The sequence below is a fragment of the Callithrix jacchus genome, chromosome 21 (assembly GCF_049354715.1).
Source record: "Callithrix jacchus isolate 240 chromosome 21, calJac240_pri, whole genome shotgun sequence".
NCBI classification, from domain to species: Eukaryota; Metazoa; Chordata; class Mammalia; order Primates; family Cebidae; genus Callithrix; species Callithrix jacchus.
Genome location: NC_133522.1, coordinates 49,871,600 through 49,897,702, shown reverse-complemented (window position 1 = coordinate 49,897,702; position 26,103 = coordinate 49,871,600). Strand labels below are relative to the sequence as shown.

The 26,103-nt window shown below is 57.8% G+C and overlaps 1 protein-coding gene across 4 annotated transcripts; it reads left to right on the top strand.

Annotated features, from left to right (window-relative positions):
* The first annotated feature begins 2,832 nt into the window (after positions 1–2,832).
* Positions 2,833–16,216, top strand: ICOSLG (inducible T cell costimulator ligand). 4 transcript variants are annotated; one of them, XR_004737611.3, is made up of 7 exons: positions 2,833–2,961; positions 5,186–5,226; positions 6,126–6,467; positions 7,435–7,725; positions 11,999–12,157; positions 13,127–13,347; positions 14,220–16,216. XR_004737611.3 is itself a non-coding variant. In XM_017967087.5 (7 exons), the coding sequence occupies exons 1-7, from the start codon at positions 2,948–2,950 to the stop codon at positions 14,420–14,422; spliced, it is 1,086 nt and encodes a 361-aa protein (XP_017822576.2). In that variant the 5' UTR covers positions 2,833–2,947; the 3' UTR covers positions 14,423–16,216. The 4 variants fall into 4 exon arrangements, 3 of the variants coding, with proteins under 3 accessions (XP_017822576.2, XP_035138843.1, XP_035138842.1); XM_017967087.5 differs by having other exon boundaries at positions 13,312–13,347; XM_035282952.3 differs by lacking the exon at positions 5,186–5,226 and having other exon boundaries at positions 13,312–13,347.
* The last annotated feature ends 9,887 nt before the right edge of the window (positions 16,217–26,103 follow it).

Below are 26,103 nucleotides of genomic sequence, written 5' to 3'. Positions count from 1 at the left end.
CTCTAAGAGCAAAGATCTTCCCCCTTCCTCTCGGCCAGGAGTTGAGCTCCCAGCATCAACCAAGGCCTGTGCTGTCAAACGCAGGTTGCTGTGCTAGACTGCAAAGTGACCGGGTCCTGGAGGCGCACGTGGCCGAGCTCAGAAGACCCTCGCACCCTCCAAACGGCAGAGCAGGGCGCCCTGGGGCCAGGGGCATAGGGCAGCCGCTGCCTGCTTCTATGACTGGCACCCAGAGTCTTGAACCCCAGGCTGCACAAATACAATTCCTGCTTGGCTCCCAACCGGCCCTGGACACCGCCAAAGGGCCTTCTCTCCACACTCCTGGAACAAAAGCGCGTCCTGCCTGCCCGAGAAACAGTCACGGGTGGCGGGAAACTAAAACCTTCCTTTGACTACAGGAAAATTCCCAAGGGGTTTTCTGTTTTTTTCATCTGAAACCCTCTGCGTGTGGTAACCATGCACCAGTGTGCTGCGCGTTCACTTACAACTACCCACGTTCGTGTACATGTCACGGACGGGGGATGCAGGCCCCAGGAGGAAGGGACCTGCTGACCTGCTGAGGTCACACAGCTGCTGCTAGCAGGAGAGGGTGTGAACCAGCCGCCGCTTACCGTTGTCTCTGAGGTTCCTGGGCCGCCCCGGCCTGCCTCAGTGTCCCCTTCTGACCCAGTTGCATTCCTGGCCCCTGTCTGGCTGTGCCCTCCACGCCGTCCCCTCTCCGGAGGGCCTGCCTGCAGCACTTGGCTTGCTGGAGTCTCTGGCGTCTGCCCGGGAAGCACAGCCTGGACCTGCCCCCTCGGCCCCTCTCCCACCGACCCTGGGCGGCCCTGGGCGTCCGCGGGGTCTGGACCCACCGAGAGGGCACCTTCCCTGCGCCGCCGCAGATAAGTGGCCCCGCTCTTGGGAGACCTTAATTTGGGAGGCTCTGCTCCCTCAAGACCCAGTCCATCCTCCCACAACCCCCTCGCGGTATCCGGGGGCCGTCCCCCTCCCCGTAGTCCCGCGGGTGGAGGGGATTCAGGTGAGCCCGGGGGTGGAGCCCTTCTCCAACCGTGGCGGCAAAAGCAGCCCGGGACCTCAGGCACAGGCGCAGAGGCGCGCGGGGCCCGGCCCGTCAATTAGGGAGGGCCTCCGGAAGGAGGTGGCCCGGCCCGCAGCCCGCCCGGCGCACCTGCTCCCTCCTCACCTGCCGCACGACGCGGTCCCCTCCCTGCAGCCACCTGCCCTGGGGAGAGGAACCTCGGTCCCCAGCATCGCGACCCCTCCAGCCTCGCGGGTCCCAACCGGTGTCCCTGAGCGTGTCCCGGGAAGCGCACGTCCACGCTGGCGCTGAAAGGGGTTTTCTGGCTCCAGGGACGGGACGCGCCCTAGACAGTCCCGCTCAGACGGGGCTGCGCGCCCGACCTCACCCGGGTGCGGACGCCGCTGCCTCCGCCCTGCGCGCCGAGGGCCCAGTTCAACTCTTCCCGCCAGTAGGGCTGGCGACCCCCGACCCGCCCTCTGCCAGGTGCAGGACTTTAAACCCCCCAACCCCCATCTCTCAGCCTGGCGGGGGAGGGGAAGTCGCCGGGCTTCGGTGCTTCCTGCTCGCCCGCCCCCGCCGCTCTCTCTTCCGCCTTCTTGTTTTGTGCCTGGCCTCTCGGCTCCTTCCACGGGGAGAGGTTTCCGTATGTTTTACGCTTTTGTCCACGTCGTTCTCTACCTCTTGGCTGAAGGAATGCCAGCCTGCAGGGTACCGTCCGGGGCCCCGTCTCCCGGCGCCTCTGGCCTCCTCCGCGCGCCTGAGGCGGTGGGGGTCTAAGCAGACCACAGACTGGGGCGCCGGGAGGAGGGTGCCCCGCTGCCCTGTCCAGCAGCCTCAGCCAGGCCCTTCCGGGGGCGCCTCTGCAGAAAGGGGGTCACGTCCCCTCTGGGCCCTACCTTACCCTGAGACCCCTAAACCAGGGGCCCCACCCGAAATCAGGGCCTCTTTGGGTCACCTGGCTTGTGGGGATCAGGGAGGGAGAGTTTTGGGCTGGGGGGTTGTGGGGAAAGCAGGGGCCCTGGGTCCAACCCTCGGCTGCGTGGCGCGGCCTTTTCCAGACCCGCTGCCCCAGACTCCGGGCCAGACGCCACTGCCAAGGCTGACGAGCTCAGAGCCCGAGCCGCAGGCTGCCTTGGTTTCCCGGCTGCGGCTCCTCAGTGCCAGTGTTAGGCAAACAGGCTGCGCCAGCGCCCTCGCCTCTAGACCGCTGAGGGAGGAAGGCCAGGTGGGGGTGGGCTGGGGCTGGCCCGGAGGGTAGAGCCCGCCCACCTTCCCTCCCTCCTCGCATTCATGCATTCATTCAGTCAATCACTCATTCCTCAGCAGTCGCTGAGTTCACTCGCCCAAGTCCTGGAGATCATCCGAGCGGAGCGGGCTGGGGACTTGGCGCTCTCCCAGCGCGGCCTTGGGGCCTGGGTCCCCGGACCCCTCCTCAGGGAGGGCCCCAGGACCCGGGCATTCTGCGCCTGGCCTCCCACGGTCCCCTCCCCCGCCGCGCCAGCCCCCGCAGCACCCCTAGCCACCTTCCTCCCGGGCATCTCCCACCCCTGCGCTTCCCGGGGCACCAAGGCCTCCAGGTCCGCGTGCAGGCGGACGGCCCGACCTGCCTGTGTCCCACCTCCGGCCGACGGGCACACTCGCCTGGGCAGAGCTGAACTTTCTGGAGCCGCCGCGCCCCACGCCTCGGCGCGGCCTCGGTAGTGAGAGCAGCCAGGTCGGGGGCAGGGACGGGCCGGGGGCGGGGCAGACCGGGGACAGGGACGGGGCGGGGACACTACTGCCTCCCGCCCGCCGCGCGCTGGGCGCTCAGAGCTCGGGCGCAGCGGGAGCGCAGTTAGACCGGTCTCCAGTGCCCCGAGGTTGCGGCTCCCCGAGGCCTCCCGCAGCCCAAGTTCTCCGTGGCCCGAGGTCTCCGCCAGCGCCATGCGGCTGAGCAGGTGAGCCGGGGAAGGAGCGGCGGTGCCGGGTCAGGGGCGGGGTGGCTCGGCCGGTGCGTCCCCAGCTCGGCTCGGACGCGGGGCCTGCGAATCTCGCTTGGAGGAGTCCGGCGGGCAGTGCGCACCCGGAGAGCGGGCGGCCGGCGGGGCGTGGACGGCAGCGGGCTGTGGAGGCCGGCACCGGGACCCACGGGAGGACGCGCAGCCGTGCGGGGGCCGCCTGGGGGCGGGGTGCCTGCCAGGGAAAGGGGACCGCGGTCGCTGGAAGGAGGGAGGGAAAGGGGCGCACCCCGCAGGCCCGGGTACCGGCGCTGCCCCTTCCACTCCCTGGCACCACTGATTTCCTAGAAGATGAGTGAAGGAGGGAGGTGACTGGCCGGGCTTTCTCCAAGGCCAGCCGGGTGCTCACGGACTGGCGACACGCCCTCCCCCACACACGTGGGATTCCCCGCAGCCAGGCAGCTGGTCCGCACTGGGAAGGTGGGGCTGCCTAAACCGGGAGTGACAGCTTCCTCCTGGCTTTTTGTGAAAATATACACTTCGCAACCCAGGTCCTAGGGTTCGCAGCCCGTGCTCCCCTGGGTGAACTGGTGAGGCCCCTGGCCCTGGAGCTGCCTCCCGCATAGCCCAGAACTGGTCTACACCTGGGTCACACTGCTCAGTACCCCTCCTCATTAGAAATGTATGCCGTCATGCTCCTGCCCTAGAGAGAGCGAATTTAAAAGTCTGTGACTGTCACAGCCCTCCCATGTCTTAGCTCTCTATCACTTGCACCTTCAAGCAGGTGACCCTGTCTGTGATGGGTCTTGAGACAAACTCAGGGTTGCGGGCGAGGGAGGTTAGATGCAGGGGTGCTGAGGGCCCAGGGAGAAGACACAGAGGCCGCTGGGTGGGCGGCACCCAGGGAGGGGATAAGCCGGAAAGAGCTCGGAGCAGCTCCCCCTGGCCCAGAAAGCCCCCAATGTCCTGAGGAGGCCTCCATAGATGGGATGGGCCTTGTGAACTGATGAGGAACCTGGGCACTGTGGGAGAGAAATGGGGGCAGAGAGCAGTTCTCACAGCTGTGGTTTAGAAGGTGGCCCTGGGAGATGTCTGAAGGGGCTGAGGCTGGAGGCACGGAGGCCTGGGTGGAGGCAGGGGACCTGCTGGAGGCCATCACAACCATCTTGCAGCCAGAACGGCAACCGCAACGGGGGAATGGGAGAGAGAGGAAGGGCCGCCTGCAGGCTTCAAGAGTCCCTGGTGGTCTGGGGCTCACTTTGGTGCATGTGTGTTCACTTGGCACAGGCAGACTCAGGTGATGGCCATCGTGGGTGGGGCCAGGGTTCCTGTGGCTCCAGGGCTCAGGGACAGGCCACTGGGAGGTTCCCACCAGACCAGCCTTTCACTTAGGAAGCCCCCAAGGTTTCCAAGGCAGAGGCCAGACAGAAGAGGGACGAATGGCTCCCAGACCTTGGAGGTGCAGCAACATCAGAGAAGGAGGTGTCCCTGCTCTGGGGGCCCCCACTTTGTGGGAAGCTGGCCCCATAAACTGATGGTTTGGGGGACTGGGGCAGGCCACGAAGGGCCTCTACCTGGGGAAGGCATCCTGGGGCTGGCAGGAGGAGGTGGAGAGCCTGAGGCATACAGGGTGCCAAGGCTCCCCGACCCAAGATGGCAGGAGCACCGGAGTCACGGGGGGGTTTGCTGCCTGAGGCAGGGCACCAGCTAAGCAGGATCTGAAACAGGAGAAGCCCAGGTTTTGTTTCAGAATGATCTGCATTACCCACAGGGCTGTCCCATCACTCACCCGACCCACCCTGTCATGGGCCTGCCTGATGTTCTCTGTCTCCCCAGCATTTTAAGTGAAGCTCCTGTTATATGTGACCTGAAAGCTTTTTTATCTCTGATTTCCTACAATTTCTTGGAATTTGTCCCCAGGAAGTCTAGACCAGCCTCGGGGTGTCCTTCGCTCTCCTTCATCCTCACATGGCATCATTGTGTTTCTGGTCACCACCAGAGCTAGAGAGTGGCAAGAGGCTACCAGCCCCTAGGACTTGCGGTGCTGGGCAAGGGGGTGGTGGTCCTGGCTGCAGACCCCAAATTCCCATGGAGAGGAGAGGCAGGCAGGCTCCTGTCTTCACATTTCTGTGATGGACGGAACTACCAGCCTGCTCCTGTTTGGAAGATTCAGGTAACTCACCTGCGGCCCCACCTCACCTGCGTTTCTGGTTGTTTTTTCCAGTCCTGGACTACTCTTCCTGCTCCTCAGCAGCCTTCGAGCCGGTAAGTTCAGGGGGTGCTTTGCCACCAGTGTGAGCACCCAGCTCTGAGATGGGCTATCTGGCTATGTGGACTGCCAGCTGCAGGGTGCCAGGAGCAGCCTCACCAGCCTCCTTTTTGCTTCTCAAGTGGCCCTTTGGAGAAAGTTGGTACCTAACCTAGGTTGCTGCACAGGATGGAAACATTTCCTTAAAGGGAAACCCTTCTGCAAACTCTGGAGTTCTTGTTTGATTTCGTGTTTCTTGCGGGCAGAATGCAGTTCCTCTAGCCAGGGCTTCCTGGGTCCCCTGGTCTCCCTGTCCCGGGCAGCAGCCCTGCTGAGCCCTAACAGCCACCAGCCTCTAGAAGAGCCAGGAATAGGGGCAAGACACCGCAGCACAGACCCAAAGCCTTGCCAAGCCTTCCAGCCTAGAGTGCTTTGGAGGCAGGTGACACACACAGATTTTCCCACAGGCGTTTACGTGGTTGTGTAAACGGTAAAGCCACCCTGTGCCTGTTACATTTATGACACCTTTCCTGATGGAAGGGAGCAGCATTATAAGGTAATGCTTGAGAAATTGTTTTCCCTTAAATGCCTGATTTTTAAAGAATGTTTTAATCTGCATTAATTATAGACTCCCCAAAAGTAGTGAAAACAGTGCTGAGTAACAGTGCTGAGCCCATCCAGCTGCTCCTGCCGGGCAGCCCAGCCCCTCACTTAATGGGGGTGTGTTGACGTTGGACCTCACCGTGAAATACCCATGCCTTTCAAGTTTCACTGCATTCCTGCATGTGCCTTGTTAATGAATTCTGAGCCACAGCTGGCATTGGAGGCTCGAAACCCAAAGCGTGCCCCAGACAGCAGCTTCATGGCCTGGGCATCGGCCTCAGAAAACAGATTTTGCACCTTTTGGTCATTGCAGAAACTCAGGAGAAAGAAGTCAGAGCGATGGTAGGCAGCGACGTGGAGCTCAGCTGCGCTTCCCCCGAAGGAAGCCGTTTTGATCTAAATGACATTTACGTGTACTGGCAAATCAGTGACACGGTGGTGGCTTACCACGTCCCGCAGAACAGCTCCTCCTCCGTGGCCAGCCGCTACAGGAACCGGGCGGCGATGTCGCCATCCGGGATGCTGCACGGCGACTTCTCCCTGCGCTTGTTCAATGTCACCCCTGACGACGAGCAGAAGTTTCGCTGCGTGGTGCTGAGTAAATCCCTGGGATTCCAGACAGTCTTGGAAGTTGTGGTCACACTGCATGTGGCAGGTAGGACCGTCGAGGCAGAGAGAGCTGGGTCAGCCCGGCCTCCTGTCATGAAACAGAAACCCCCTCCCCGGCTCATTCACTGTTTCTTCCAGTGAAGAAAATTCTCAGCTGTGTTATCAGGCCTCTGTCTAACTTCAAGGGAGACTAAAAGCTGAAAAATCCCTAATGCATGACCTGTGGCTGCTCGGTTTCCCAGAAGAGCTCCTAGCCTTGCTGTCTTTGCCTTTTTGAGTTAGCTCATTTTTTGCGACGGGGTCTCACTGTTGGCCAGGCTGGAGCGCAACAGCAGGGATCACGCTGCAGCCTCGACCTCCTGAGCTCAAGCAGTTCTCCTGCCTCAGCCTCCGGAGTATCTGGGACTATAGGCACCTGCCACCTCGCCCGGCTAGTTTTCGATTATTTGTAGAAATGGGGTCTCACTATGTTGCCCAGGCTGGTCTCAAACTCCTGGACACAAGTGATCCTCCTTCCTCACCCTCCCAAAGTGCTGGGATTATAGGCATGAGCCACTGTGCCCAAACGAGAGTTTTAAAAGTGAAACGTGAAAGGAGTGCACTAAATGAGAACAAAATTTAGGAGAAAAATTAGAGGCAACCAAGGAGCTCTGGGCGTTTCATCAGGGAGAACAGCCGTGTCCATTTCAGATGGACTGCGAGCCCCTGTGTCAGCAGCGAGATGAACCAGATCCAGATAAGGGGGTCCGGGAACAGCCGCCCGCCATGGAATGGGGGTCTGTGGGTGCCAGTCATGCCCACCAGGCTCAGCGGTCCCTGGCCACTGGGACTGCCTTGGGGCATGACTCCCAGGCAGGACAGGGACGAGCTGGCTCCCCAGACCACAGCCTCGGTCCTGGCCATGTCGGGCCACAGTGGGCTGCCTCCCCAATGACCCGGCCTTGGCACTGTGTGCCCTGTTTCTTGACTGGCAGGGCCTGGCATCTCTCACCACCTGTTTCCCTCCCCCGCAGCAAACTTCAGCATGCCGGTCGTCAGCGCGCCCCACAGCCCCTCCCAGGATGAGCTCACTTTCACGTGTATGTCTGTGAACGGCTACCCGAGGCCCAGGGTGTACTGGATCAACAAGACGGACAACAGCCTGCTGGACCAGGCTCTGCAGAATGACACCATCGTGCTGAACGCGCAGGGCTTGTACAACGTGGTCAGCGTGCTGAGGATCGCGGCGACGCCCAGCGTGAACATCGGCTGCTGCATCGAGAACGCGCTTCTGCAGCAGAACCTGACTGTGGGCAGCCAGACAGGTAAGCTCCCAGGGTCTGCGTGCGCCCGCGCCCAAGACAGTGGGGCCAGGGCTGGCTTGGGAGACCCTCTGAGGCAGGAGAAGGACAGTCCCTTCGACGGACACAGCAGGACACCGAAAGGTGGTGAACGGGAGAGGAGGAGAGAGGCACACGTCACGCAGCGAGGACCACCGCGGTGTCCGGGAACAGGAATGGCGCCGGGCCCGCGCACGTGGCTCAGTTTCCTTTGCCTGAGTTTTCACTGAACCTGCTTTACAGCTGAGGGCTGAACTCTGAGGATGGTAACACTTCAGAAGCCACGGGACTCGGCAGCAGCCCGGGACGGAAGCCCACCCCTGTGCAGCCCCCGCCCCAGCTCCCTGCCTCTTGAGAAGACTGAAGCTCCCAGACCCGGAAATCCCACTGGCACGGCTGCTGGCTCAGCTCCTCCCTGCGGAAGGCGTGCAGGCGGGGACATCTTCGGGGAGGTCACAGGCCCGCCCCATTTGTGTCTCCGTCTCCTGTGTCAGGATAAGAGGCAGAAGGAGGAGGCAGGAGATGATCGAGGAGGGGACCTGGGGCCCTGCTGGCTGCAGGAAAGGGGCTGCCAGCAAAACGCACCATGCGGCCCAGTGCAAAGCAGGAATGCAGGGCTTGGCCAGGTGTGGTGACCAAAGCGGGTGGATCACGAGGTCAGAAGTTCAAGACCAGCCTGGTCAACGTGATGAAACCCCATCTCTACTAAAAATACAAAAATTAGCTGGACATGGTAGTGGGTGCCTGTCACCCCAGCAACTTAGGAGGCTGAGGGAGAGAAGTGCTTGAACCCGGGAGGCGGAGGTTGCAGTGAGCTGAGGTCGCGCCATTGCACTCCAGCCTGGATGACAGAGCAAGACTCCATCTCAGAAAAAAAGAGTGCAGGGCTCCTTGTTTCAGAAGCTTTGAGAATTCCAGACAGTGACCGCAGGCATCACACCAGCTGCCGGTCTTTCTGCGCTCAACCCCGGAAGCCTGCCCAGGTGCACACCCTGGAAGTCCACCCTGACCGCCAGGACCCTCTGCAGAGCCCGACGTTCTCCTTCTTGAAACTGGGGCTTCAGCCCTGTGACTCACGTTCAGAGTGTGAGCTGCATGCAGCAGGATGGGGCTGCCCCCAAAGCAGCCTCTGATAAGTGCCTTCCAGGTCGTATACGCCCCCCAGAGCAGCCTGAGGGGTAGCAGAAGATTCTCCCAGGGCCATCGTCTCAAGCCCGGTCACACAGTGGAGTCATCTGGGCAGCCTGTGAAAGCCCCGTGCCCAGACCCATTGGACCTGGAGCTCTGGGCAGGCACTGGGCCTCAGGACAGTGTAAAAGCTTCAGAGGTTCAGGGTTGAGTATTGCCCAGGTGATCTCTCCAGGTGTGCATGGGGACACACCGGACATTCGGAACCAGCTCCTGGGGGGATGCTGCTGCTTGTTTGCCTGCGAGGGGCTCTCTGAGGGGCAAAGGCATTGACACAGAGCCCGGAGGCATTTGTCTCTGCCTCACAGTGGAAAGGCAGAAGGGTGCGGCTGCCAAGGGCATGACACAGCAGTTCCTCGAAGAGCTAAGCGTGGGCTGGCCGCGGAGGTCACACCTGTAATCCCAGCACTTTGAGAGGCTGAGGCAGGCGGATGACTTGAGGTGAGGAGTTCAAGACCAGCCTGGCCAACATGGAGAAACCCCATCTCTACTAAAAATACAAAATTAGCCAGGTGTGGTGGGGCACACCTGTCATCCCAGCTACTCGGGAGGCGGAGGCAGGAGAATCGCTTGAACCCGGGAGGCGGAGGTTGCAGTGAGCCGAGATCGTACCACTGTACTCCAGAGTGAAACTCCTCAAAAAAAAAGGAAAAGAAAAGCTAAGCCTGGAAGTACTGGAGGAGTCAGCGTTCTCTCCTGGGGATATGGCCAAGAGGGTTCAAAACAGGAGTTCAAACAAATGCCTCTCCAGGAAGGTTCATGGCAGCCGAAGGTGGACACGCCCGAGTGTTCCTCGTGGATGGACGGATGCACCAAACATGATCTCTGTGTGCGGGAGAACCAGCCTCTGTCCTGACGCAGGCTGCGGCGTGGAGAACCTCAAGGCCGTTATGCCAGTGACAGAGCCAGACACCTGAGGACAAGCCTGTGGGGCACCGTTTATACAGAGTCTCCAGAATAGGGCCAGCCGCAGAGACAGAAAGCAAACTAGAGGCTTCCAGGGGTGGGAGGACAGCAATTCTCCTACCTCAGCCTCCTGAGTGTCTGGGACCACAGGCATGTGCCACCTCACCTGGCTAAGTTTTGATTCTCTGTAGAGATGGGGTCTCACTGTGTTGCCCAGGCTGGTCTCAAACTCCTGGACACAAGTGATGCTCCTGCCAAGCCTCCTCAGCTGGGATTACAGACATGAGCCACCGCACCCAGACTAGCATTTTAAACGTGAAATTTGAAGGGAGTGCTATAAAGCACTAAATGAGAACAAAATTTAAGAGAAAAATTAGGGGTCCTGGCTGCTCTGGGACCCCCTCATTTGGATCTGGCCCTTCCCGCTTCTGGCACAGAGGCTCGAGGTCCCTCTGAACTGGACACAGCCATGCTCCCTGATGCACTGCCCCAGGACAGCGGAGGGCAGGGAAGAGGCTGCACGTGGGCACAAGGTTGCCTTGGGGGTAATAAAGTGGGGTCTGGAATTACGTGGTGGTTATGATCGCACTGGCACCCTGAATTGTACACTTTAAAGTGGTTCATTTTGGGCTGGGCACGGTGGCTCATGCCTGTAATCCTAGCACTTTGGGAGTCTGAGGCAGGTGGATCACCTGAGGTCAAGAGTTTGAGACCAGCCCGCACAACATGGTGAAAACCTGTCTGTACTATAAATACAAAAATTAGCCGGGCATGGTGGTGCGTGCCTGTAGTCCCAGCTACCCGGGAGGCTGAGGCAGGAGAATCACGGGAATCTGGTAAGCAGAGGCTGCAGTGAGCCGAGATCCCACCACTGCACTCCAGCCTGGGCGAGAGAGCGAGACTCCATCTCAAAAAAAAAAAAAAAGGCATAAAGTGGTTCTTTTTGGCGAGGCACCTGGTGCACACCTGTAGTCGCAGCCACTTAGGAGGCTGAGGCAAGAGGCTCCCTTGAGCCCTGAGACCAACCACGGCAACATAGTGAGATCTCATCTCTACAAAAAAAAAAAAAAAAATCAGGCCTGGTGGTGCCAGCCTGTAGTCCCAGCTACATGGGAGGCCGAGGTGAAAGGATTAATTGAGCCGGAAGGTCGAGGTTGCAGTGAGTCAGGTTCGTGCCACTGCACTCCAGCCTGGGCGGCAGAGCAAGATCCTGTCTCAAAAACTAAATAAATAACATAAAATGGTTCATGTTATGTTCGGTGACTTTCACCTTGATTTTTAAAAATCCAGCCAGGTGAGGTGGCTCATGCCTGTAATCCCAGCACTTTGGGAGGCCGAGGCAGGCAGATCACCTGAGGTTGCGAGTTTGAGACCAGCCTGACCAACTTGGAGAAACCCCATCTCTACTAAAAATACAAAATTAGCCAGGCATGGTGGTGGGTGTCTGTAATCCCAGCTACTCAGGAGGTGGAGGCAGGAGAATCGCTTGAACCCGGGAGGTGGAGGTTATGTTGAGCCGAGATTGTGCCATTGCACTCCAGCCTGGGCAACGAGCAAAACTCCGTCTCAAAAAAAAAAAAAAAATCCTGGAAGAACCTGTGCTTCCTGCCACACCCGGCCTTGTGGTCCTCTGGCTGTGGTCGGGGTTATTACCTCTCCTAGGCAGGACGGGGAGGAACAGGACCCCTGCAGGAAATGAAGCCCCTCTGCAAGAGAAAACCCTCCTCTCCTCAGCCTGTTACCTTAAAACCTCAAAATCATGTCAGGAAAATACTTCCCGGCAGTACTTTGTACTCGAGGATGAAAAACAAAGACACTTTCTTTCCAAGATTTTTTTTTTTTTGAGACAGGAGTCTTGCTCTGTTGCCCAGGCTGGAGTGCAGTGGCACAATCTCAGCTCACTACAACCTCTGCCTCCCAGGTTTAAGTGATTCTCCCGCCTCAGCCTCCTGAGTAGCTGGGACTACAGACATACACGCCACGCCTGGCTAATTTTTGAATTTTTAGTAGAGACTGGGTTTTACCTTGTTGACCAGGCTGGTCTCGAACTCCTGACCTCGTGATCCACCCACCTCGGCCTCCCAAAGTGCTGGGATTACAGGCGTGAGCCACCGTGCCCGGCCCCAAGATTCTTTAAGTCGGATTATTTTCCTCTTTCTTGTAGAAAATCACATCGGAGGCAGAGACAACATCACAAAGGACACAGACAGTACCCCTGAGGCGAAGAACGTGGCGGTGTGGAGCGCCCTGGCTGTCCCGTGCCTGCTCGTGGCCCTGGCAATGTGGGTGTACAGGTGCAGAAGGCCCTGCCGCGGCTATGCAGGTAGAGACGGACCCATGTTGTGGACGTTAACGTTTGTCCTGTTGGTGCGAACGGTTGCCTGATTTCACGTCCCTCACTGATAGTGATTTCGCTTGAAACTTCGCTGTGGCAGCATTGACATGCATGAGCCTGAGTAACCCAAACTCCCAGTGGATTTCTTTTTTTTTTTTTGAGACGGAGTTTCGCTCTTGTTACCCAGGCTGGAGTGCAATGGCGCGATCTCGGCTCACCGCAACCTCCGCCTCCTGGGTTCAGGCAATTCTCCTGCCTCAGCCTCCCGAGTAGCTGGGATTACAGGCACACGCCACAGTGCCCAGCTAATTTTCTGTATTTTTAGAAGAGACGGGGTTTCACCATGTTGACCAGGATGGTCTCGATCTCATGACCTCATGATCCACCCGCCTCGGCCTCCCAAAGTGCTGGGACTACAGGCTTGAGCCACCGAGCCCGGTCCCCAGTGGATTTCAAACCCTGCATCCCTGACATTCCCTACACAGCCAAGCCAGAAAGGCGCTGCGAAGCCAGCCCCGCAGGTCGGGTGGGAAGGGTGGCTCCTGCGTGTCAAGGCCAGGGTGGTGTCCATTTCCAGGGGAGCCTCTGAGGCCACCTGGAGCACCCCCATGCTGTGGGTCCGTGACTCCGGCCAGCTCCGAGACAGAGCCCAGAGGTCTGTGTTTCAGGCACGTAAGACACAGCAGCAGAACGCCGTGGAGCGGGAAGCCCTGGACGCTGGCCATGGTGATGGCCGGGTAGGGGGCTTGTCCAGACCCCCTCAAGGGTGGCGGTCACTGGAATGCAGGCATGATGGCCATGGAGTAGAGGCAGCTCCTGTGCGCTGCCCCGGCTCTCCCTTTTGTGGCCAATCCCCATCATCCCGGAAACATCTTCCATGGGGCTGGCTAGGCTGTGGAAGGGCCCCAGAGCCAGGTCACAGCATCCGAAGTGCTTCCCAGCCACTTTCCCTTACAGAGAATCTTCCTCAGAAGCCTTGTGGCTGGGAGCCCATCGGCTGTCAGTGCTTTCCCTGCCTGGAGCTGCGGCCTCTGGGAGTCTTCCGAGCTGGGCGTTCAGGGGCTGCTGAGAGCTCAGGAGCACCAGGGGCTTTAGGGACACCCCCACCGCTGCTGCCCTGACCCTTTCGGTTTGTCCCCCAGGTGTCTGGGCCGCGAGGCCGGAGCCAGAGCTCACTGGTGAGTTTGCCGTGGGAAGCAGCAGGTTCTGGGGGGCCCAAGGGAGGTTTGGCTGATAACTATCTTTCAGATTTTCAAAAACTTTTCAAAAGGCAGAAGTCCTTTGCCTTGAACCACAGTCGCTCCGGAAACGTGGAGAAGCCCCGGTGGCGCACGCGGCATTTCCCTTGGCGTGGGCTAGCATCCTGGTGTGTGCTTTCCCACACTGCAGTGGGATTTTTCCCAGCATGCACGGGAGCAGAGACACGTGCTGGAGCCCTGTCCTCCCTGGTGCCCAGCCCCCACGGGGGTGTCCAGAGGGGATCCAGGCACTGCCAACTTCTCTCTGCGCCAGTCGCTCCTGCAGCTCAGGTGGCTCCCTGTCCCTGGGCGAGGTGTGCCCCCCACAGTCCCGGGAGCAACACAGATTCGGATTCCTGTCCCAATTTGGGGAAAATGTCCACACACCATCACGCACCTGGCGGGTGCCTCTGGCTGCAAGGGGCACTGGGCTTCGTAGGCAGGACAGCTGGGCTCCCAACCATGGTTCGGGACACCCTCTGAGCCCTGTTTTTCACCCATGAGAAGCGGCTTCCCTGGGATGGTGGGCTCATGGAGTGCGCAGCCACCACGGGTCACCTGTGGACCAGGCAAGCTGATGGTCGACTGCAGAATACACACTTCCAAGGTCAGGTCAGCCCGTTCCAGATCACGCTGGAACACAGCTTGCTAAAAACCTAGCCAGCCTGTTCCCACCAGAGCCAGACGGGCGCCCTGTGCTGGCTCCAAAGCTCTAAAGCTTTTCTTTCCACCAAGTTGAGTCCTGAGAAAACCAGCTTCTGTCTGCAGAGGGAAAGGGGTGTTTCACGTCCTCTCTCTTCTTCCCTTCTAAGGCCATGTTTGCCCGAGCTCACCGCCCAGAAGTGTCATCCGCACCAAAGGCAAATGTCCCCAGGTGAGTGGGCTCGCCACCGTCACTGGCAGTCACCCACAGGAAGGGCCTGGTGATGGGCTCCTCTCCACTCGGAGCAGGCAGGATTCGGCACCAGGCTCTTCCCAGCACCCAGACCCATTGGGGACACGTGCCTTCCCATGAGATGCGGGACCCTGAGACTGAAGGAAAGGTGTTTGGTTGAAAAGGAGGACCGGACATCCCCTCTTCCAGGACAGCCTCGGTGCTGCTGGGGTCTCTTGAGGGTGTTAGCGGGAGACCCAGGCAAAGGACCTCTTCTGCCCTGGACGTTCCTGACCTGCCTCCCACCCGGAGGCCACAGGACCCACGCCAGTGCATGTCTACCAGCATGGGCAGCCGTCCACACTGAGGAGCCCTGGAGGGCATCGCTGGCTTCTGCCACACTCCCTGGCCTGGTGAAAAGCTGAGCCGCCTTCAGAAGAGGCACAGGTGGAGTTTGCCAGAAGAAGGGCTGTGCCAGGGCCGTGCTAGGCCAGCAGCAGAGGCTGCCGGGGCTCTGCCTGGGGCCTGCAGTGAGAAAGGAACAGCCCCGGGCACAGCCCAGCAGGGTTGGAGGTGCCCATGTCCAGCAGGTGCAGGCCTGGCAACGTGGTCCCCAGAGTCCTGAGCAGCGGTTAGGTGCATGGAGAGGGTGTCACTTGGCAGCCATGATCCTCCTTCCCACTGCAGCAGTGATCCCCAAAGCTTGGGGTGGCTCCCCCTACCTTCACCACCCTCAGCAGCCCCATTTTGCTCAACCCTGAGGGTCTCAGGATCCTGATGAAGACCTCTGACCCCAGCACCAGGCTCCTCAGACACCAACAGTCCCGAGGGGGGCCAGAGACGGCGTGGGCCAGTGCTGAGGGGTGCGACCCTGGGCCCTGACCCGTCCCAGCGCCTTCCACACTGGTCCCCGGAATGAATCAGCCACTGACTGTCTCCAGGAGGGCTGGAAAGGACGCTGCCAGGTGACCCGGGGTGCACTTGCCCCAGGGAGATGGGATGGACACCTGGCCTGACCCTCAGGATGCAGTGTCGGCCCTGGGGCTGTGGGCCGATGCCCCTCCTCCTCCCTTCCCAGAGTCACCTGATATTCCCGGGGTCAGTCGGGGCCTGTTACAGCCCCGGTCACTTGGAACTGACAGCTGTGTGAGGCCTGCACTTCTGACTCAGAACAAAACAAGGAGTGAGGACTCATCATCACAGTGAGGTTTCAGTACTTGTCACAAGCAATTGTTTTTCTACAAAAAAAAGCCCCCACCCGGACCTTTAAGTGAAGGTGACCAGGGCTCCACCCGCACTTTTGGCATGGAAGCATCAGAAGATGTATGGTGTTTGTAAAAGAATAATTGCTGTCAGCGGGCAGTGACTGGCAGGGACGATGAGCTGCCTGGGTGTGGAAAGTGGGGCGTGGTCCCGTTTGCAGTGACTGAGAAGTGACTCCAGGATGGACCTGCAGGGACACCCAGGGGTCCTAAGCCCCAGGACTGAGGGTCATGCATCACTACTCAGGCCTCCCAGGAGATGCCCTGGGCCTGCTGACCTCACAGGCAGGTCGGGGACACCCCCGCAGGGAGACAGAGTCTGGCTCCAGCTTTTCCCATTGGAGGTGGTTTTCCTTCACCAGGGGACAGGCAGGAAGGCTGCAGCTGCCCCAGGGGCCCCAGCAGCTTCTGCCCGTCGTGCCCGGGGCTCAAGGGACACTTTGGAGGCTGCTGTCAGCACTGTGCATCCAAGGCCATGCCCTCTGTGGGTGGGTGCCCGTGTCTCACCCCCCTGCTGGTCCCCGCAGCCTGCACGCGGCGTCTGTAAGACCCACCCTGTAACACTGCCCAAGACGTCAGCTTCCCCTTTCTCTCCTGCGCTGCGGACAGGCTGGATGCGTGTCCTGGCAGCCACCTCCAGAAACTCAACTTAAGAGAGAGAGTAAGATGCAAACCGTGACTGTGTCCTGTGGCTTCAGTGGGTGCAGGGAGTCTTGGGCACGGTCAGCTCAGCTGCCTGTGGTCTGGGCAGGAACAGGTGCCACTCCTGCTCAGGGGCCTCTGCCCTACACCGGGCCGTTCTGTCCCAGGGGACACGGGGCCAGGTCTGGAAGCATTAGCTGGGGGCTGCTCCTGGGCTCCCTCAGGTGAAAGCCGCAACGCTGTTAGCATCGTACTGGGCACAGGAGGGCCGCCGCAGAGAAGTGCCCACTCACAAGTCCACAGCCCACGGTCTCCCCTTGGAGACCCTACCCTCCCTGCACCCACCTCCAGACAAAGGTCCCGCTGCCCCGGGGCTCAGGGGAACCTTGCCGGTCTGTGGAACAGGAGGAGGGAACTCTCGCCCCCCACGCCACCCTGCACATAGTAGGTGTGCAGTCAACCCTCACTAGCCAGGCTCCGATCAAGACTGGCAGATGGGGTGGTCCATTCCTAGTGCAGGAGACAAGGGAGATGGCTGTCTGCTGGACCCCGAGCCAGGTAGCACTGTGCTTGTGCCTCAGTCTCCCCTCTTGTAAAGAACCAGGTTCTGTCTACTGGGCTCCACAGCTTGGATGCTCTGAAGACTGAGTGACCCACGTGGGGAGGGCAGCTGTGGCTTTGGAATAGCCGTCCAGGCCCAGGCACCTCGAAGAAGGTCACCAAGCCCTGCCCATGCTGCAGGGGTGCGGTGGGGAAGGGGGGACCAAGAACCCAGAGGCCTCCTCTCTGCATCTTCTTGTCTTAAGTGACCAGAGGTGCAGCCTGAACTCGGGAGAGGGGCCTGCCTTGAACCCCAGGGCACAGCGCACTTTTCCCAGGGAGGACCCCTGGGTCCCCTGCATTGCGCCAGCGGAGTGTGGGCTCACCTTGCAAGACTGACATTGAGAAACTTCAGCACTGGGGATGTGCAGACTCTTAACCAGCCAGCCCCAGGGAGGCCCAGGCCCTGGGCACGCAAAGGCAGGGACTTCTTTCCCCAGACCCTGCCAGGGCAGGCTGGACTGCTTCCCTGTCTCCCTCCCCACTGTCCTCTCCCAACTGTCACCCCTGCCTCCCTCTTCCACTGTCCTCCCCCCACTCTCCCCACTGTCCCCCGCACTCCCTGCTGTCCCCCATTCTTCACTGTCCCCCCACTCCCCACTGTCCCTCCCACTCCCCACTGTCCCTCCCACTCCCTGCTGTCCCCCATTCTTCACTGTCCCCCCACTCCCCACTGCCCCTCCCACTCCCCACTGCCCCTCCCACTCCCCACTGTCCCCCCCACTCCCCACTGTCCCTCCCACTCCCCACTGTCCCTCCCACTCCCTGCTGTCCCCCATTCTTCACTGTCCCCCCACTCCCCACTGCCCCTCCCACTCCCCACTGTCCCCCCCACTCCCCACTGTCCCCCCCACTCCCACTGTCCCTCCCACTCCCCACTGTCCCTCCCACTACCCGCTGTCGCCCATTCTTCACTGTCCCTCCCACTCCCCAGTCCCTCCCACTCCCCACTGCCCCTCCCACTCCCCACTGTCCCCCCACACTCCCCACTGTCCCCTCCCACTCCCCACTGCCCCTCCCACTCCCCACTGTCCCCCCCACTCCCCACTGTCCCCCCCACTCCCACTGTCCCTCCCACTCCCCACTGTCCCTCCCACTACCCGCTGTCGCCCATTCTTCACTGTCCCTCCCACTCCCCAGTCCCTCCCACTCCCCACTGCCCCTCCCACTCCCCACTGTCCCCCCACACTCCCCACTGTCCCCTCCCACTCCCCACTGTCCCTCCCACTCCCCACTGTCCCCCCCACTCCCCACTGTCCCCCCAACTCCCCACTGTCCCCCGGCTCCCCCCACATGGACTTGGCCATGTCCTTCTGGGCCTTGCCGTCTGAGTTCCCCTTATGCCCCGGGCTGCAGCTGGCCATGCAGGGAGCAAGCTCCAGCGCCTGAGGAGTCCTTTTGAGGGACGCCCTCACATGCAGCCGGGGACCTCAGGTGCCTGTGCACACCACTCCTCCTGACCCAGCCTCTCGGGATTAGGACTTGGTTTGGCCTCATTAGCCCAAGCCTGCAAGGGGCAGGGCTTCCTCCTGGCGGGCCTGGCCGTAGTGGGGAGGGGCTGCAGCTCCAGGCCACTCCACACCCTGCTTCCTCTGGGCCTTCCGAGTGCCCCGACCCTCTTCGCTGGGTGACACCCTTCAGGGTACATTCAGCACCCCGGCAAGGATAGGCCCACTGCTGGGACAACCACAGCCTCAAGGGAGAGGGATAAGCCTGCGTTCTCAGGCCGGGCTGGGGCCTGGGGGAAGCCACAGGCATGAAGACTGGAGCCTTCAAAGGGCAGACCTTCAACAGAGAAGCGGCCACCCCCAGACCAGCTGCAAACACAGGGGTGCTGCATGGAAGGAACTGGCATCGGCCCACACAGGTGTCACCAGGCTCAAAGGCCCAGGCACCACAAGTCCTGCTCAGCCCACTCAGCCCCAGACACAGTGCACTCCTGCTGCCCTGGCCCTCAGCAGGCCCCACACAGGCCAGGAGCACCGGCAAAGCTTGGCGACCCGAGGAGGGCCAGGCTCCATCCAGGCTGAAGGTGGTCAGCAGTCCACCTTGGCCCAGGTAGAAAAGGCATGAATTAAGAGTTTATGCCGGCCGGGCACGGTGGCTCACGCCTGTAATCCTAGCACTTTGGGAGGCCGAGATGGGTGGATCATCTGACCAGCCTGGCCATCATGGTGAAACCCCGTCTCTTTAAAATTAAAAATAAAAAATATTTTTAATTTAAAAAGTAAAGATTAATAAAAATGCAAAAATTAGCTGGGTGTGGTGGCGTGTGCCTGGGATCCCAGCTACTCAGGAGGCTGAAGTGGGAGGATCAGCCGAGCCCAGGGAGGTCGAGGCTGCAGTGAGCCGTGGTTGAACCACTATACTCTAGCCTGGGTGACAAAGCAAGACCCGATCTCAAAACATTAATTAATTAAAATTAAAGTAATTTGTCAACTGGCTGGGTGTGGCAGCTTATGCCTGCAATCCTAGCACTTTGGGAGGCTGAGGTAGGCAGATCACTTTAGGCCAGGAGTTCAGGAATACCCAGGCCAACGTGGTGAAACCCCATCTCTACTAAAACACAGAAGTTAGCTGGGTGCTGTGGTGGGCACCTGTAATCCGAGCTACTCAGGAGGTTGAGGCAGGAGAATTGCTTGAAACTGGGAGACAGAGGTTGCAATGAGCTGAGATCACGCCACTGCACTCCAGCCTGGACGACAGAGCGAGACTCCTTTAAAAAAAAAATGTATCTGCTGGGCGCGGTGGCTCACGCCTGTAATCCCAGCACTTTGGGAGGCCGAGGTGGGTGGATCACCTGAGGTCAGGAGTTCAAGACCGGCCTGGCCATCATGGTGAAACCCTATCTTAAAAAAAAAAGAAAGTATCAAGGATGAAGTTGTAGGTGATGAGAATACCCACGATGAGATTATCAGTGATGGGTTAGCCCAGGAAACCTCCGCCTGCACCACAGAGGAAGCAGCAGGCACAACCTGGGTGTATGTAGGACAGTCTGGTGACCTCGGAGGAGCCACTGCTCAGGTCAGAGGGAGCCCTGCCATGCCCCAGGAAGTCAGAGGCTCTGCGTTTTTCTTCACTGTGAAGAATCATGATGACAAACCAGTGAGATTGGCACAAATGAGGTGCTTCCTCCAGCTTTCCTGGAGAGCGCTGCTAGCTGGCATCCCGGCCTGGAGGCACTGCCCCTCACTCTTCCTGGGAGTGAGTTCTGGTTGACACCTGCTCCCAGGGCAGGACTCTGGGCTTCAGGAGTGTGATCCCGAGCCGCAGGGCAGTGGTAGCCGGTCTGCAGAAGGCTTTTCCCGCCATGGACGTGTGGACACTCCGGAGTCCTGGAATGTCAGCACATCGGCCAACGGACAGGGACAGCCACGGTAAAGCCGGGCTGCCGGGAGAAAGCCACAGACTTGGACCCAAAATCACCTCCGGAACTTCCTGTCGACTTGGACACCTCCCTACAGGGGCTAATAGAGGAACTGACACTTTCAGCCCGCAGAGCCTCATCAGGAAGGAGCCTCTCCTGCCACGGCTGCCCAGGACCACCCGGACTCCACTCAGAGCCTGGGCCCCCGGTTCCTGAAGCTCTGAGGGCAGGCTGGCAGCCACAGCATTGGGCCAGGACCCAAGATGGGGCCAGCCAGGGCCTCCACCAAGGGCCCAGTCCCTCTGTGCAGATGCAGGCCAAGCCTGTGGGTAGCTAGGGGTCCCTGGGAGAATACAGTGAGGAAGGGCGGGTGGATGTGCTTAGACCCAGACTGAAAGCTCCATGGTGGCGTGTGCCATGAGTGTGGGCACGGCCTCCCCCTCCTCTTCCTCCTCCTCCGCCTCCTCCTCCTCCTCTTCCTCCTCCTCCTCCTCTTCCTCCTCCTTTTTCTCCTCCTCCTCCTCTTCCTCCTCCTCTGCCTCCTCCTCCTCCTCTTCCTCCTCCTCCTCCTCTTCCTGTCTTCCTCCTCCTCCTCCTCTTCCTCCTCCTCTTTCTCCTCCTCTTCCTCTTCCTGTCTTCCTCCTCCTCCTCTTCCTGTCTTCCTCCTCCTCCTCGTCTTCCTCCTCCTCCTCTTCCTCCTCCTCGTCTTCCTCCTCTTCCTCCCCCTCCTCCTCTTCCTCCTCCTCCTCCTCTTCCTCCTCCTCTTTCTCCTCCTCTTCCTCTTCCTGTCTTCCTCCTCCTCCTCTTCCTGTCTTCCTCCTCCTCCTCGTCTTCCTCCTCCTCCTCTTCCTCCTCCTCGTCTTCCTCCTCTTCCTCCCCCTCCTCCTCTTCCTCCCCCTCCTCCTCTTCCTCCTCCTCCTCCTCTTCCTCCTCCTCCTCTTCCTCCACCTCTTTCTCCTCCTCCTCCTCCTCTTCCTCCTTTTTCCTCCTCCTCTTTTTCCTCCTCCTCCTCTTCCTCCTTTTTCCTCCTCCTCTTTTTCCTCCTCCTCCTCCTCTTTTTCCTCCTTCTCTTCCTCCTCCTCCTTATCCTCTTCCTCCTCCTCTTTCTCCTCCTCCTCCTCTTCCTCCTCCTCTTTCTCCTCCTCCTCTTTCTCCTCCTCCTCCTCTTTTTTCTCCTCCTCCTCTTCCTCCTCCTCCTCCTTTTTCTCCTCCTCCTCCTCCTCTTCCAGGCGCTTCCTGCAGATGCAGTGGGAGATGTTTCCAGATGCTGGAATGTGCTCCTGGGGCAGCAGCCCCCTGCCTGCTGGCATCTCTCCTGGCTCCTCTGCCTGGGCTGTGCACACAGCACCAATCTTAGGGCACAGTGGTGGGGAGTCCACAGAGGGGAATCCTCTTGTCTCACTATGGATAAAGGTCCTGTCTGCCAGCTGGGGCAACTCCATCCCACGTGGCCTAAGGTAAAACAGAATACTTTTGCCTTAGGCCACGTGGGATGGAGTTGACTTTTGGGATGGTGTTTTACAAACAGTAAAGGGACAGGCACAGTTTTTGTTGTAGGCCGTTCAGGCTCCCTCCTGACAGCCCTGGGGATTCCAGAGGGCTGGCAGAGTGTCCACACGCAGGTAAGAGCAGTAAGGTTGGGAGAGGACCCTGGCGCCACCTCTTCACCCCCCCAACCCTTAATAAGATCCTGTAGAAGACAGTGCTCTGCCCACACGGCTGGGCACTCGAGGGCCTGGGAAAACACTGCTCCCACGTGCCTGTCAGGGACACAGGCTTTCACCCTCAGCAGGTGTGCAGGGCAGGTGGGGGACCTGGGTGAGAGCTCAGACACAGACAATGGAGGCAGCAGAATGAGTACACAGCCTGCTTTTCAATGGCCTGTAACATTCTGAACAAGCAGCTGGCGAGCAACGCCTCGCTCACTCCACGCTCAGGCCAAGCTCCGCTCTCGCTTTGTAAGACACTGGGCTGGTTTCCTCCAGCAGGACACACTGGAGAGGCCGTACTAAGCCGGGGCCAGGGCTTTCCACCTCCCCGCCTCTGACTTCAGTTGGGAAGACGATGGAGGCGCGGGGAGAAGACGAGCCCCCTTGTCCGCTCGGCCGAGTCTGTTCTGCTCTGCGGTTTGTGGGTTTGACACCCATGGCTTTGAAAACAAGCCTCCCGGCCCAGCCTCCATCCTCTGACAGCAGTGTGGCCTGTGAGTATTTGCATGGCACGGCAAAGTCACTGCTCAGCGGACACTCCTAATGACACCGTTAACAACACCATACGCAGGGGAGGGTGAGCACGCTACCCTTCCAGAGCCCAGGAAGCTCCCCCAGCCCCGGGCGACTGACCTGCCCCCACCACGCCCCTAATCACCCCATCTTCTGACTCCACCTTCTGGCCTCTTTCCGCGTCTTGGCTCCAGGCACCTGCCTGCCCTGGATGACTAAAGCCACTTGTACACACCCAGGTCACGTTAGAACTGCCCACGGGCTTTTAGCGAAGTTCCGTCCCAGGCCAGTGCAAACCAAAGATAAAACACAAAGTCCGCAGCCAACTGAAGGGACCCCTGCTCGTCCACCCAGAGAAGCCTGACACACTCCTCCCGGGGAGTCACACAGGCCTTGTTAAGTCACCAAGTCCGTAGCTTCAAACTGCATTGAAACCTGTTTTTCTTTCCTCCTTTCTCCCCATCTCAAGACATGGCTTTGAGCAAACCGCAGACACTTCATCTTGAAGTCCAGCCTGGGAGCACGCTGAGAGCAGCTGCCTTCCCGCTCCCACTGGACGCTCCGGCCCTGTGCACACTGGTTGACCTGGATGCTTGTTAGGCACACACCATGCTCACTTAGGGGGTCATCTACTTCCTGAGAAGCTTCGGGACCCAAACCAGGCACCTCCAGAATTCCCTCCACAGCAGGCCGTTACTTCAGGGCTGGGGCTCACTCCCAGCTAGAGACTGACTGCAAGGATGACTGTGGCTGATCTGTCATCTGCGTGGGCCCAGGACGGCGCCGGTCCTTTCAGCAGATGTGTTCGTGGAGGAAGTTATCTAGTGACACGGCACGAACACTTGAGTGGCTAATCCTTACAGGTCTGCAGCCACCGCGGTTCTTGCCTCCTCGGAAGAAAGAATTTGGCCGTGGGGCGTGAGGCAGAAGGAGAGGCGGAGGCAAGTTTTAGAGAAGGAGTGACATTTATTAAAAATCTGTAGAGCAGAGAAATGCTCAGGACGAGATCCAAGATGGCCGACCACTAACACCTCGGGATTGTAGCTCCCAGTGAAAGCTCAGAGAACGAGACGACGCCACATCATTAGACGAATTTTCGTCACTCACCGATTAGCCGATTCCCAGTGGAGGAGCCCCACGGGTCGCCAGCGCGACTCTTGTGGCCGCCGCAGCGGTTTTGCCGGCGTCTCGGCGCGGCAGCTCTTCACGCAGAGCCAACGGGACCGCTTCCCCTACTGACCGGAGTTCGGAGCTCCGGGAAGTCAGAGCCGCTTGTTGCGGACTCAAGAGGGAAGCCAGACCAGAGATTCCCGGGCAGAAGAGCACCATCAGTCTTATCGCTGCTATTTAGGCTGCCACAGTGGGTTGCTCGGATCCCAGCACTGGGAATCAATAAGTCGGACGTCGACTCAGAAACCTAATTAGAAAGGCGGGTCATCTACAATGAAGGGAAAAAACAGCCTAAAGGCCGAGTATACTCAAAATCAGAACCCATCAGCAACGGAACAAGCCCTGATGGAAAAGGACTCATCAGCAACAGAACAAGCCCTGATGGAAAAGGACTCATCAGCAACGGAACAAGCCCTGATGGAAAAGGACTCATCAGCAGCAGAACAAATCCTGATGGAAAAGGACTGTGTTCCATTATCTGAAGTAGGCTTTAAAAGGTGGATGATGAGAAACTTCTGGGAGTTAAAGGAACTTGTTCTAACCCAATGTAAAGAAACTAAGAACTTGGAAAAAAGGTTAGATGAAATGTTGAAAAGAATAGACAATATAGAGAGGAATACAAGTGAACTTATGTAGTTGAAAAATACAACACGAGAACTTAGTGAAATATGTACAAGCTTAAACAGCCGAATGGATCAAGCAGAAGAAAGGATATCAGAGGTCGAAGATCAACTTAATGAAACAAAACAACAAGACAAGAATAGAGAAAAAAGGATAGAAAGGAATGAGCAAAGTCTCCAAGCAATATGGGACTATGTGAAAAGACCTAATATACGCTTGATTGGTGTAACTGAATGTGACGGAGAGAATGAATTCAAGCTGGAAAATACTCTCCAGGACATTATCCAGGAAAATTTTCCTAATTTAGCAAAGCAGGACACTATTCAACCCCAGGCAATACAGAGAACACCACAAAGATATTCCTCAAGAAGACCAACCCCAAGGCACATAATCGTTAGATTCACCAAGATCGAAACGAAGGAGAAAATATTAAGGGCAGCCAGAGAGAAAGATCAAGTCACCCATAAAGGGAAGCCTATTAGGCTTACAGCAGATCTCTCAACGGAAACCCTACAAGCTAGAAGAGAGTGGGGGCCAATATTCAATATACTTAATCAACAGAACTTTCAGCCCAGAATTTCATATCCTGCCAATTTAAGCTTTACATTTGAAGGAAAAATAAAATCTTTTAGGAACAAGCAAGTACTCAGAGATTTTATTACCACCAGGCCTGCTTTACAAGAACTTCTAAAAGAAGCACTATACACAGAAAGGAACAACCAGTATGAGCCTTTCTAAAAATACACCAAAAAGTAAAGAGCATTAACATAAAGAAGAATTTTTATCAACAAAAGGACAAAATAGCCAGTTAATATCAAATGGCAGCAACCCTAAATTTAAATCGACCAAATCTCCCAATCAAAAGATACAGACAAAATCTAACGGTATATCCAAAGATATACATAGACTCAAAATAAAGGGTTGGAAAAAAAAAAAAAACAAAAACGTACCAACCAAATGGAGAGCAAAAATAAATAAATAAGAAGCAGGAGTTGCAATTTTCACATTTGACAAAATAGATTTCAAAGCTACAAGGATACAAGGGTAAAAGGATTAATGTAATAATAAGAGATCTTAACACCCAGATACATAAGACCCATAATGAGATTTAGATTCAACGAGACAACAAATTGATAACGATATCTGGGACTGGAACTAAGATCCAGAACAAATAAACTCAATAGAGCTCTCCATGTGAAACACACAAAATATATATTATCCACAAAATCTAACGATATATCTGAAGATATACAAAGACTCAAAACAAGGGGATGGAAAAAAACTCACCAACCAAATGGAGAGCAAAAATAAATAAATAAAAAGCAGGAGTTGCAATTCTCACACTTAATAAAATAGATTTCAAAGCTACAAGGATGCAAGGGTAAAAGGATTAATGTAATAATAAGAGATCTTAACACCCAGATACATAAGACACATAATGAGATTTAGATTCAACGCGACAACAAATTGATAACGATATCCAGGACTTGAACTCAGAGCCAGAACAAATAAACACAATAGAGGTCCCCATTTTAAACACATAAAATATGCATTAACCACTTTAAACACTCAAAATATTGATCGGCCATTATTGAAACCCATTTTAGGAATGAAGTAATATTCCTTTTTCCCTCTTTTTCTTTTTTTCCCCTTCTTTTTCTCTTTTTCCCTAAAAAAAAAAAAAAAAAAAAAAAAAAAAAAAAGAAATGCTCAGGCTGGGCGCAGTGGCTCACGCCTGTAATCCCAACACTTTGAGAGGCTGAGACGGGCGGATCACCTGAGGTCAGGAGTTCAAGACCAACCTGGCCAACATGGCGAAACCCCATCTCAAAAAAAAAAAAAAAAAAAAAATCTGTAGAGCAGGCGCGGTGGCACACGCATAGTCCCAGCTATTCGGAGGCTGAGGCTGGAGGGTCGCGTGAGCCCAGGAGATCTGGG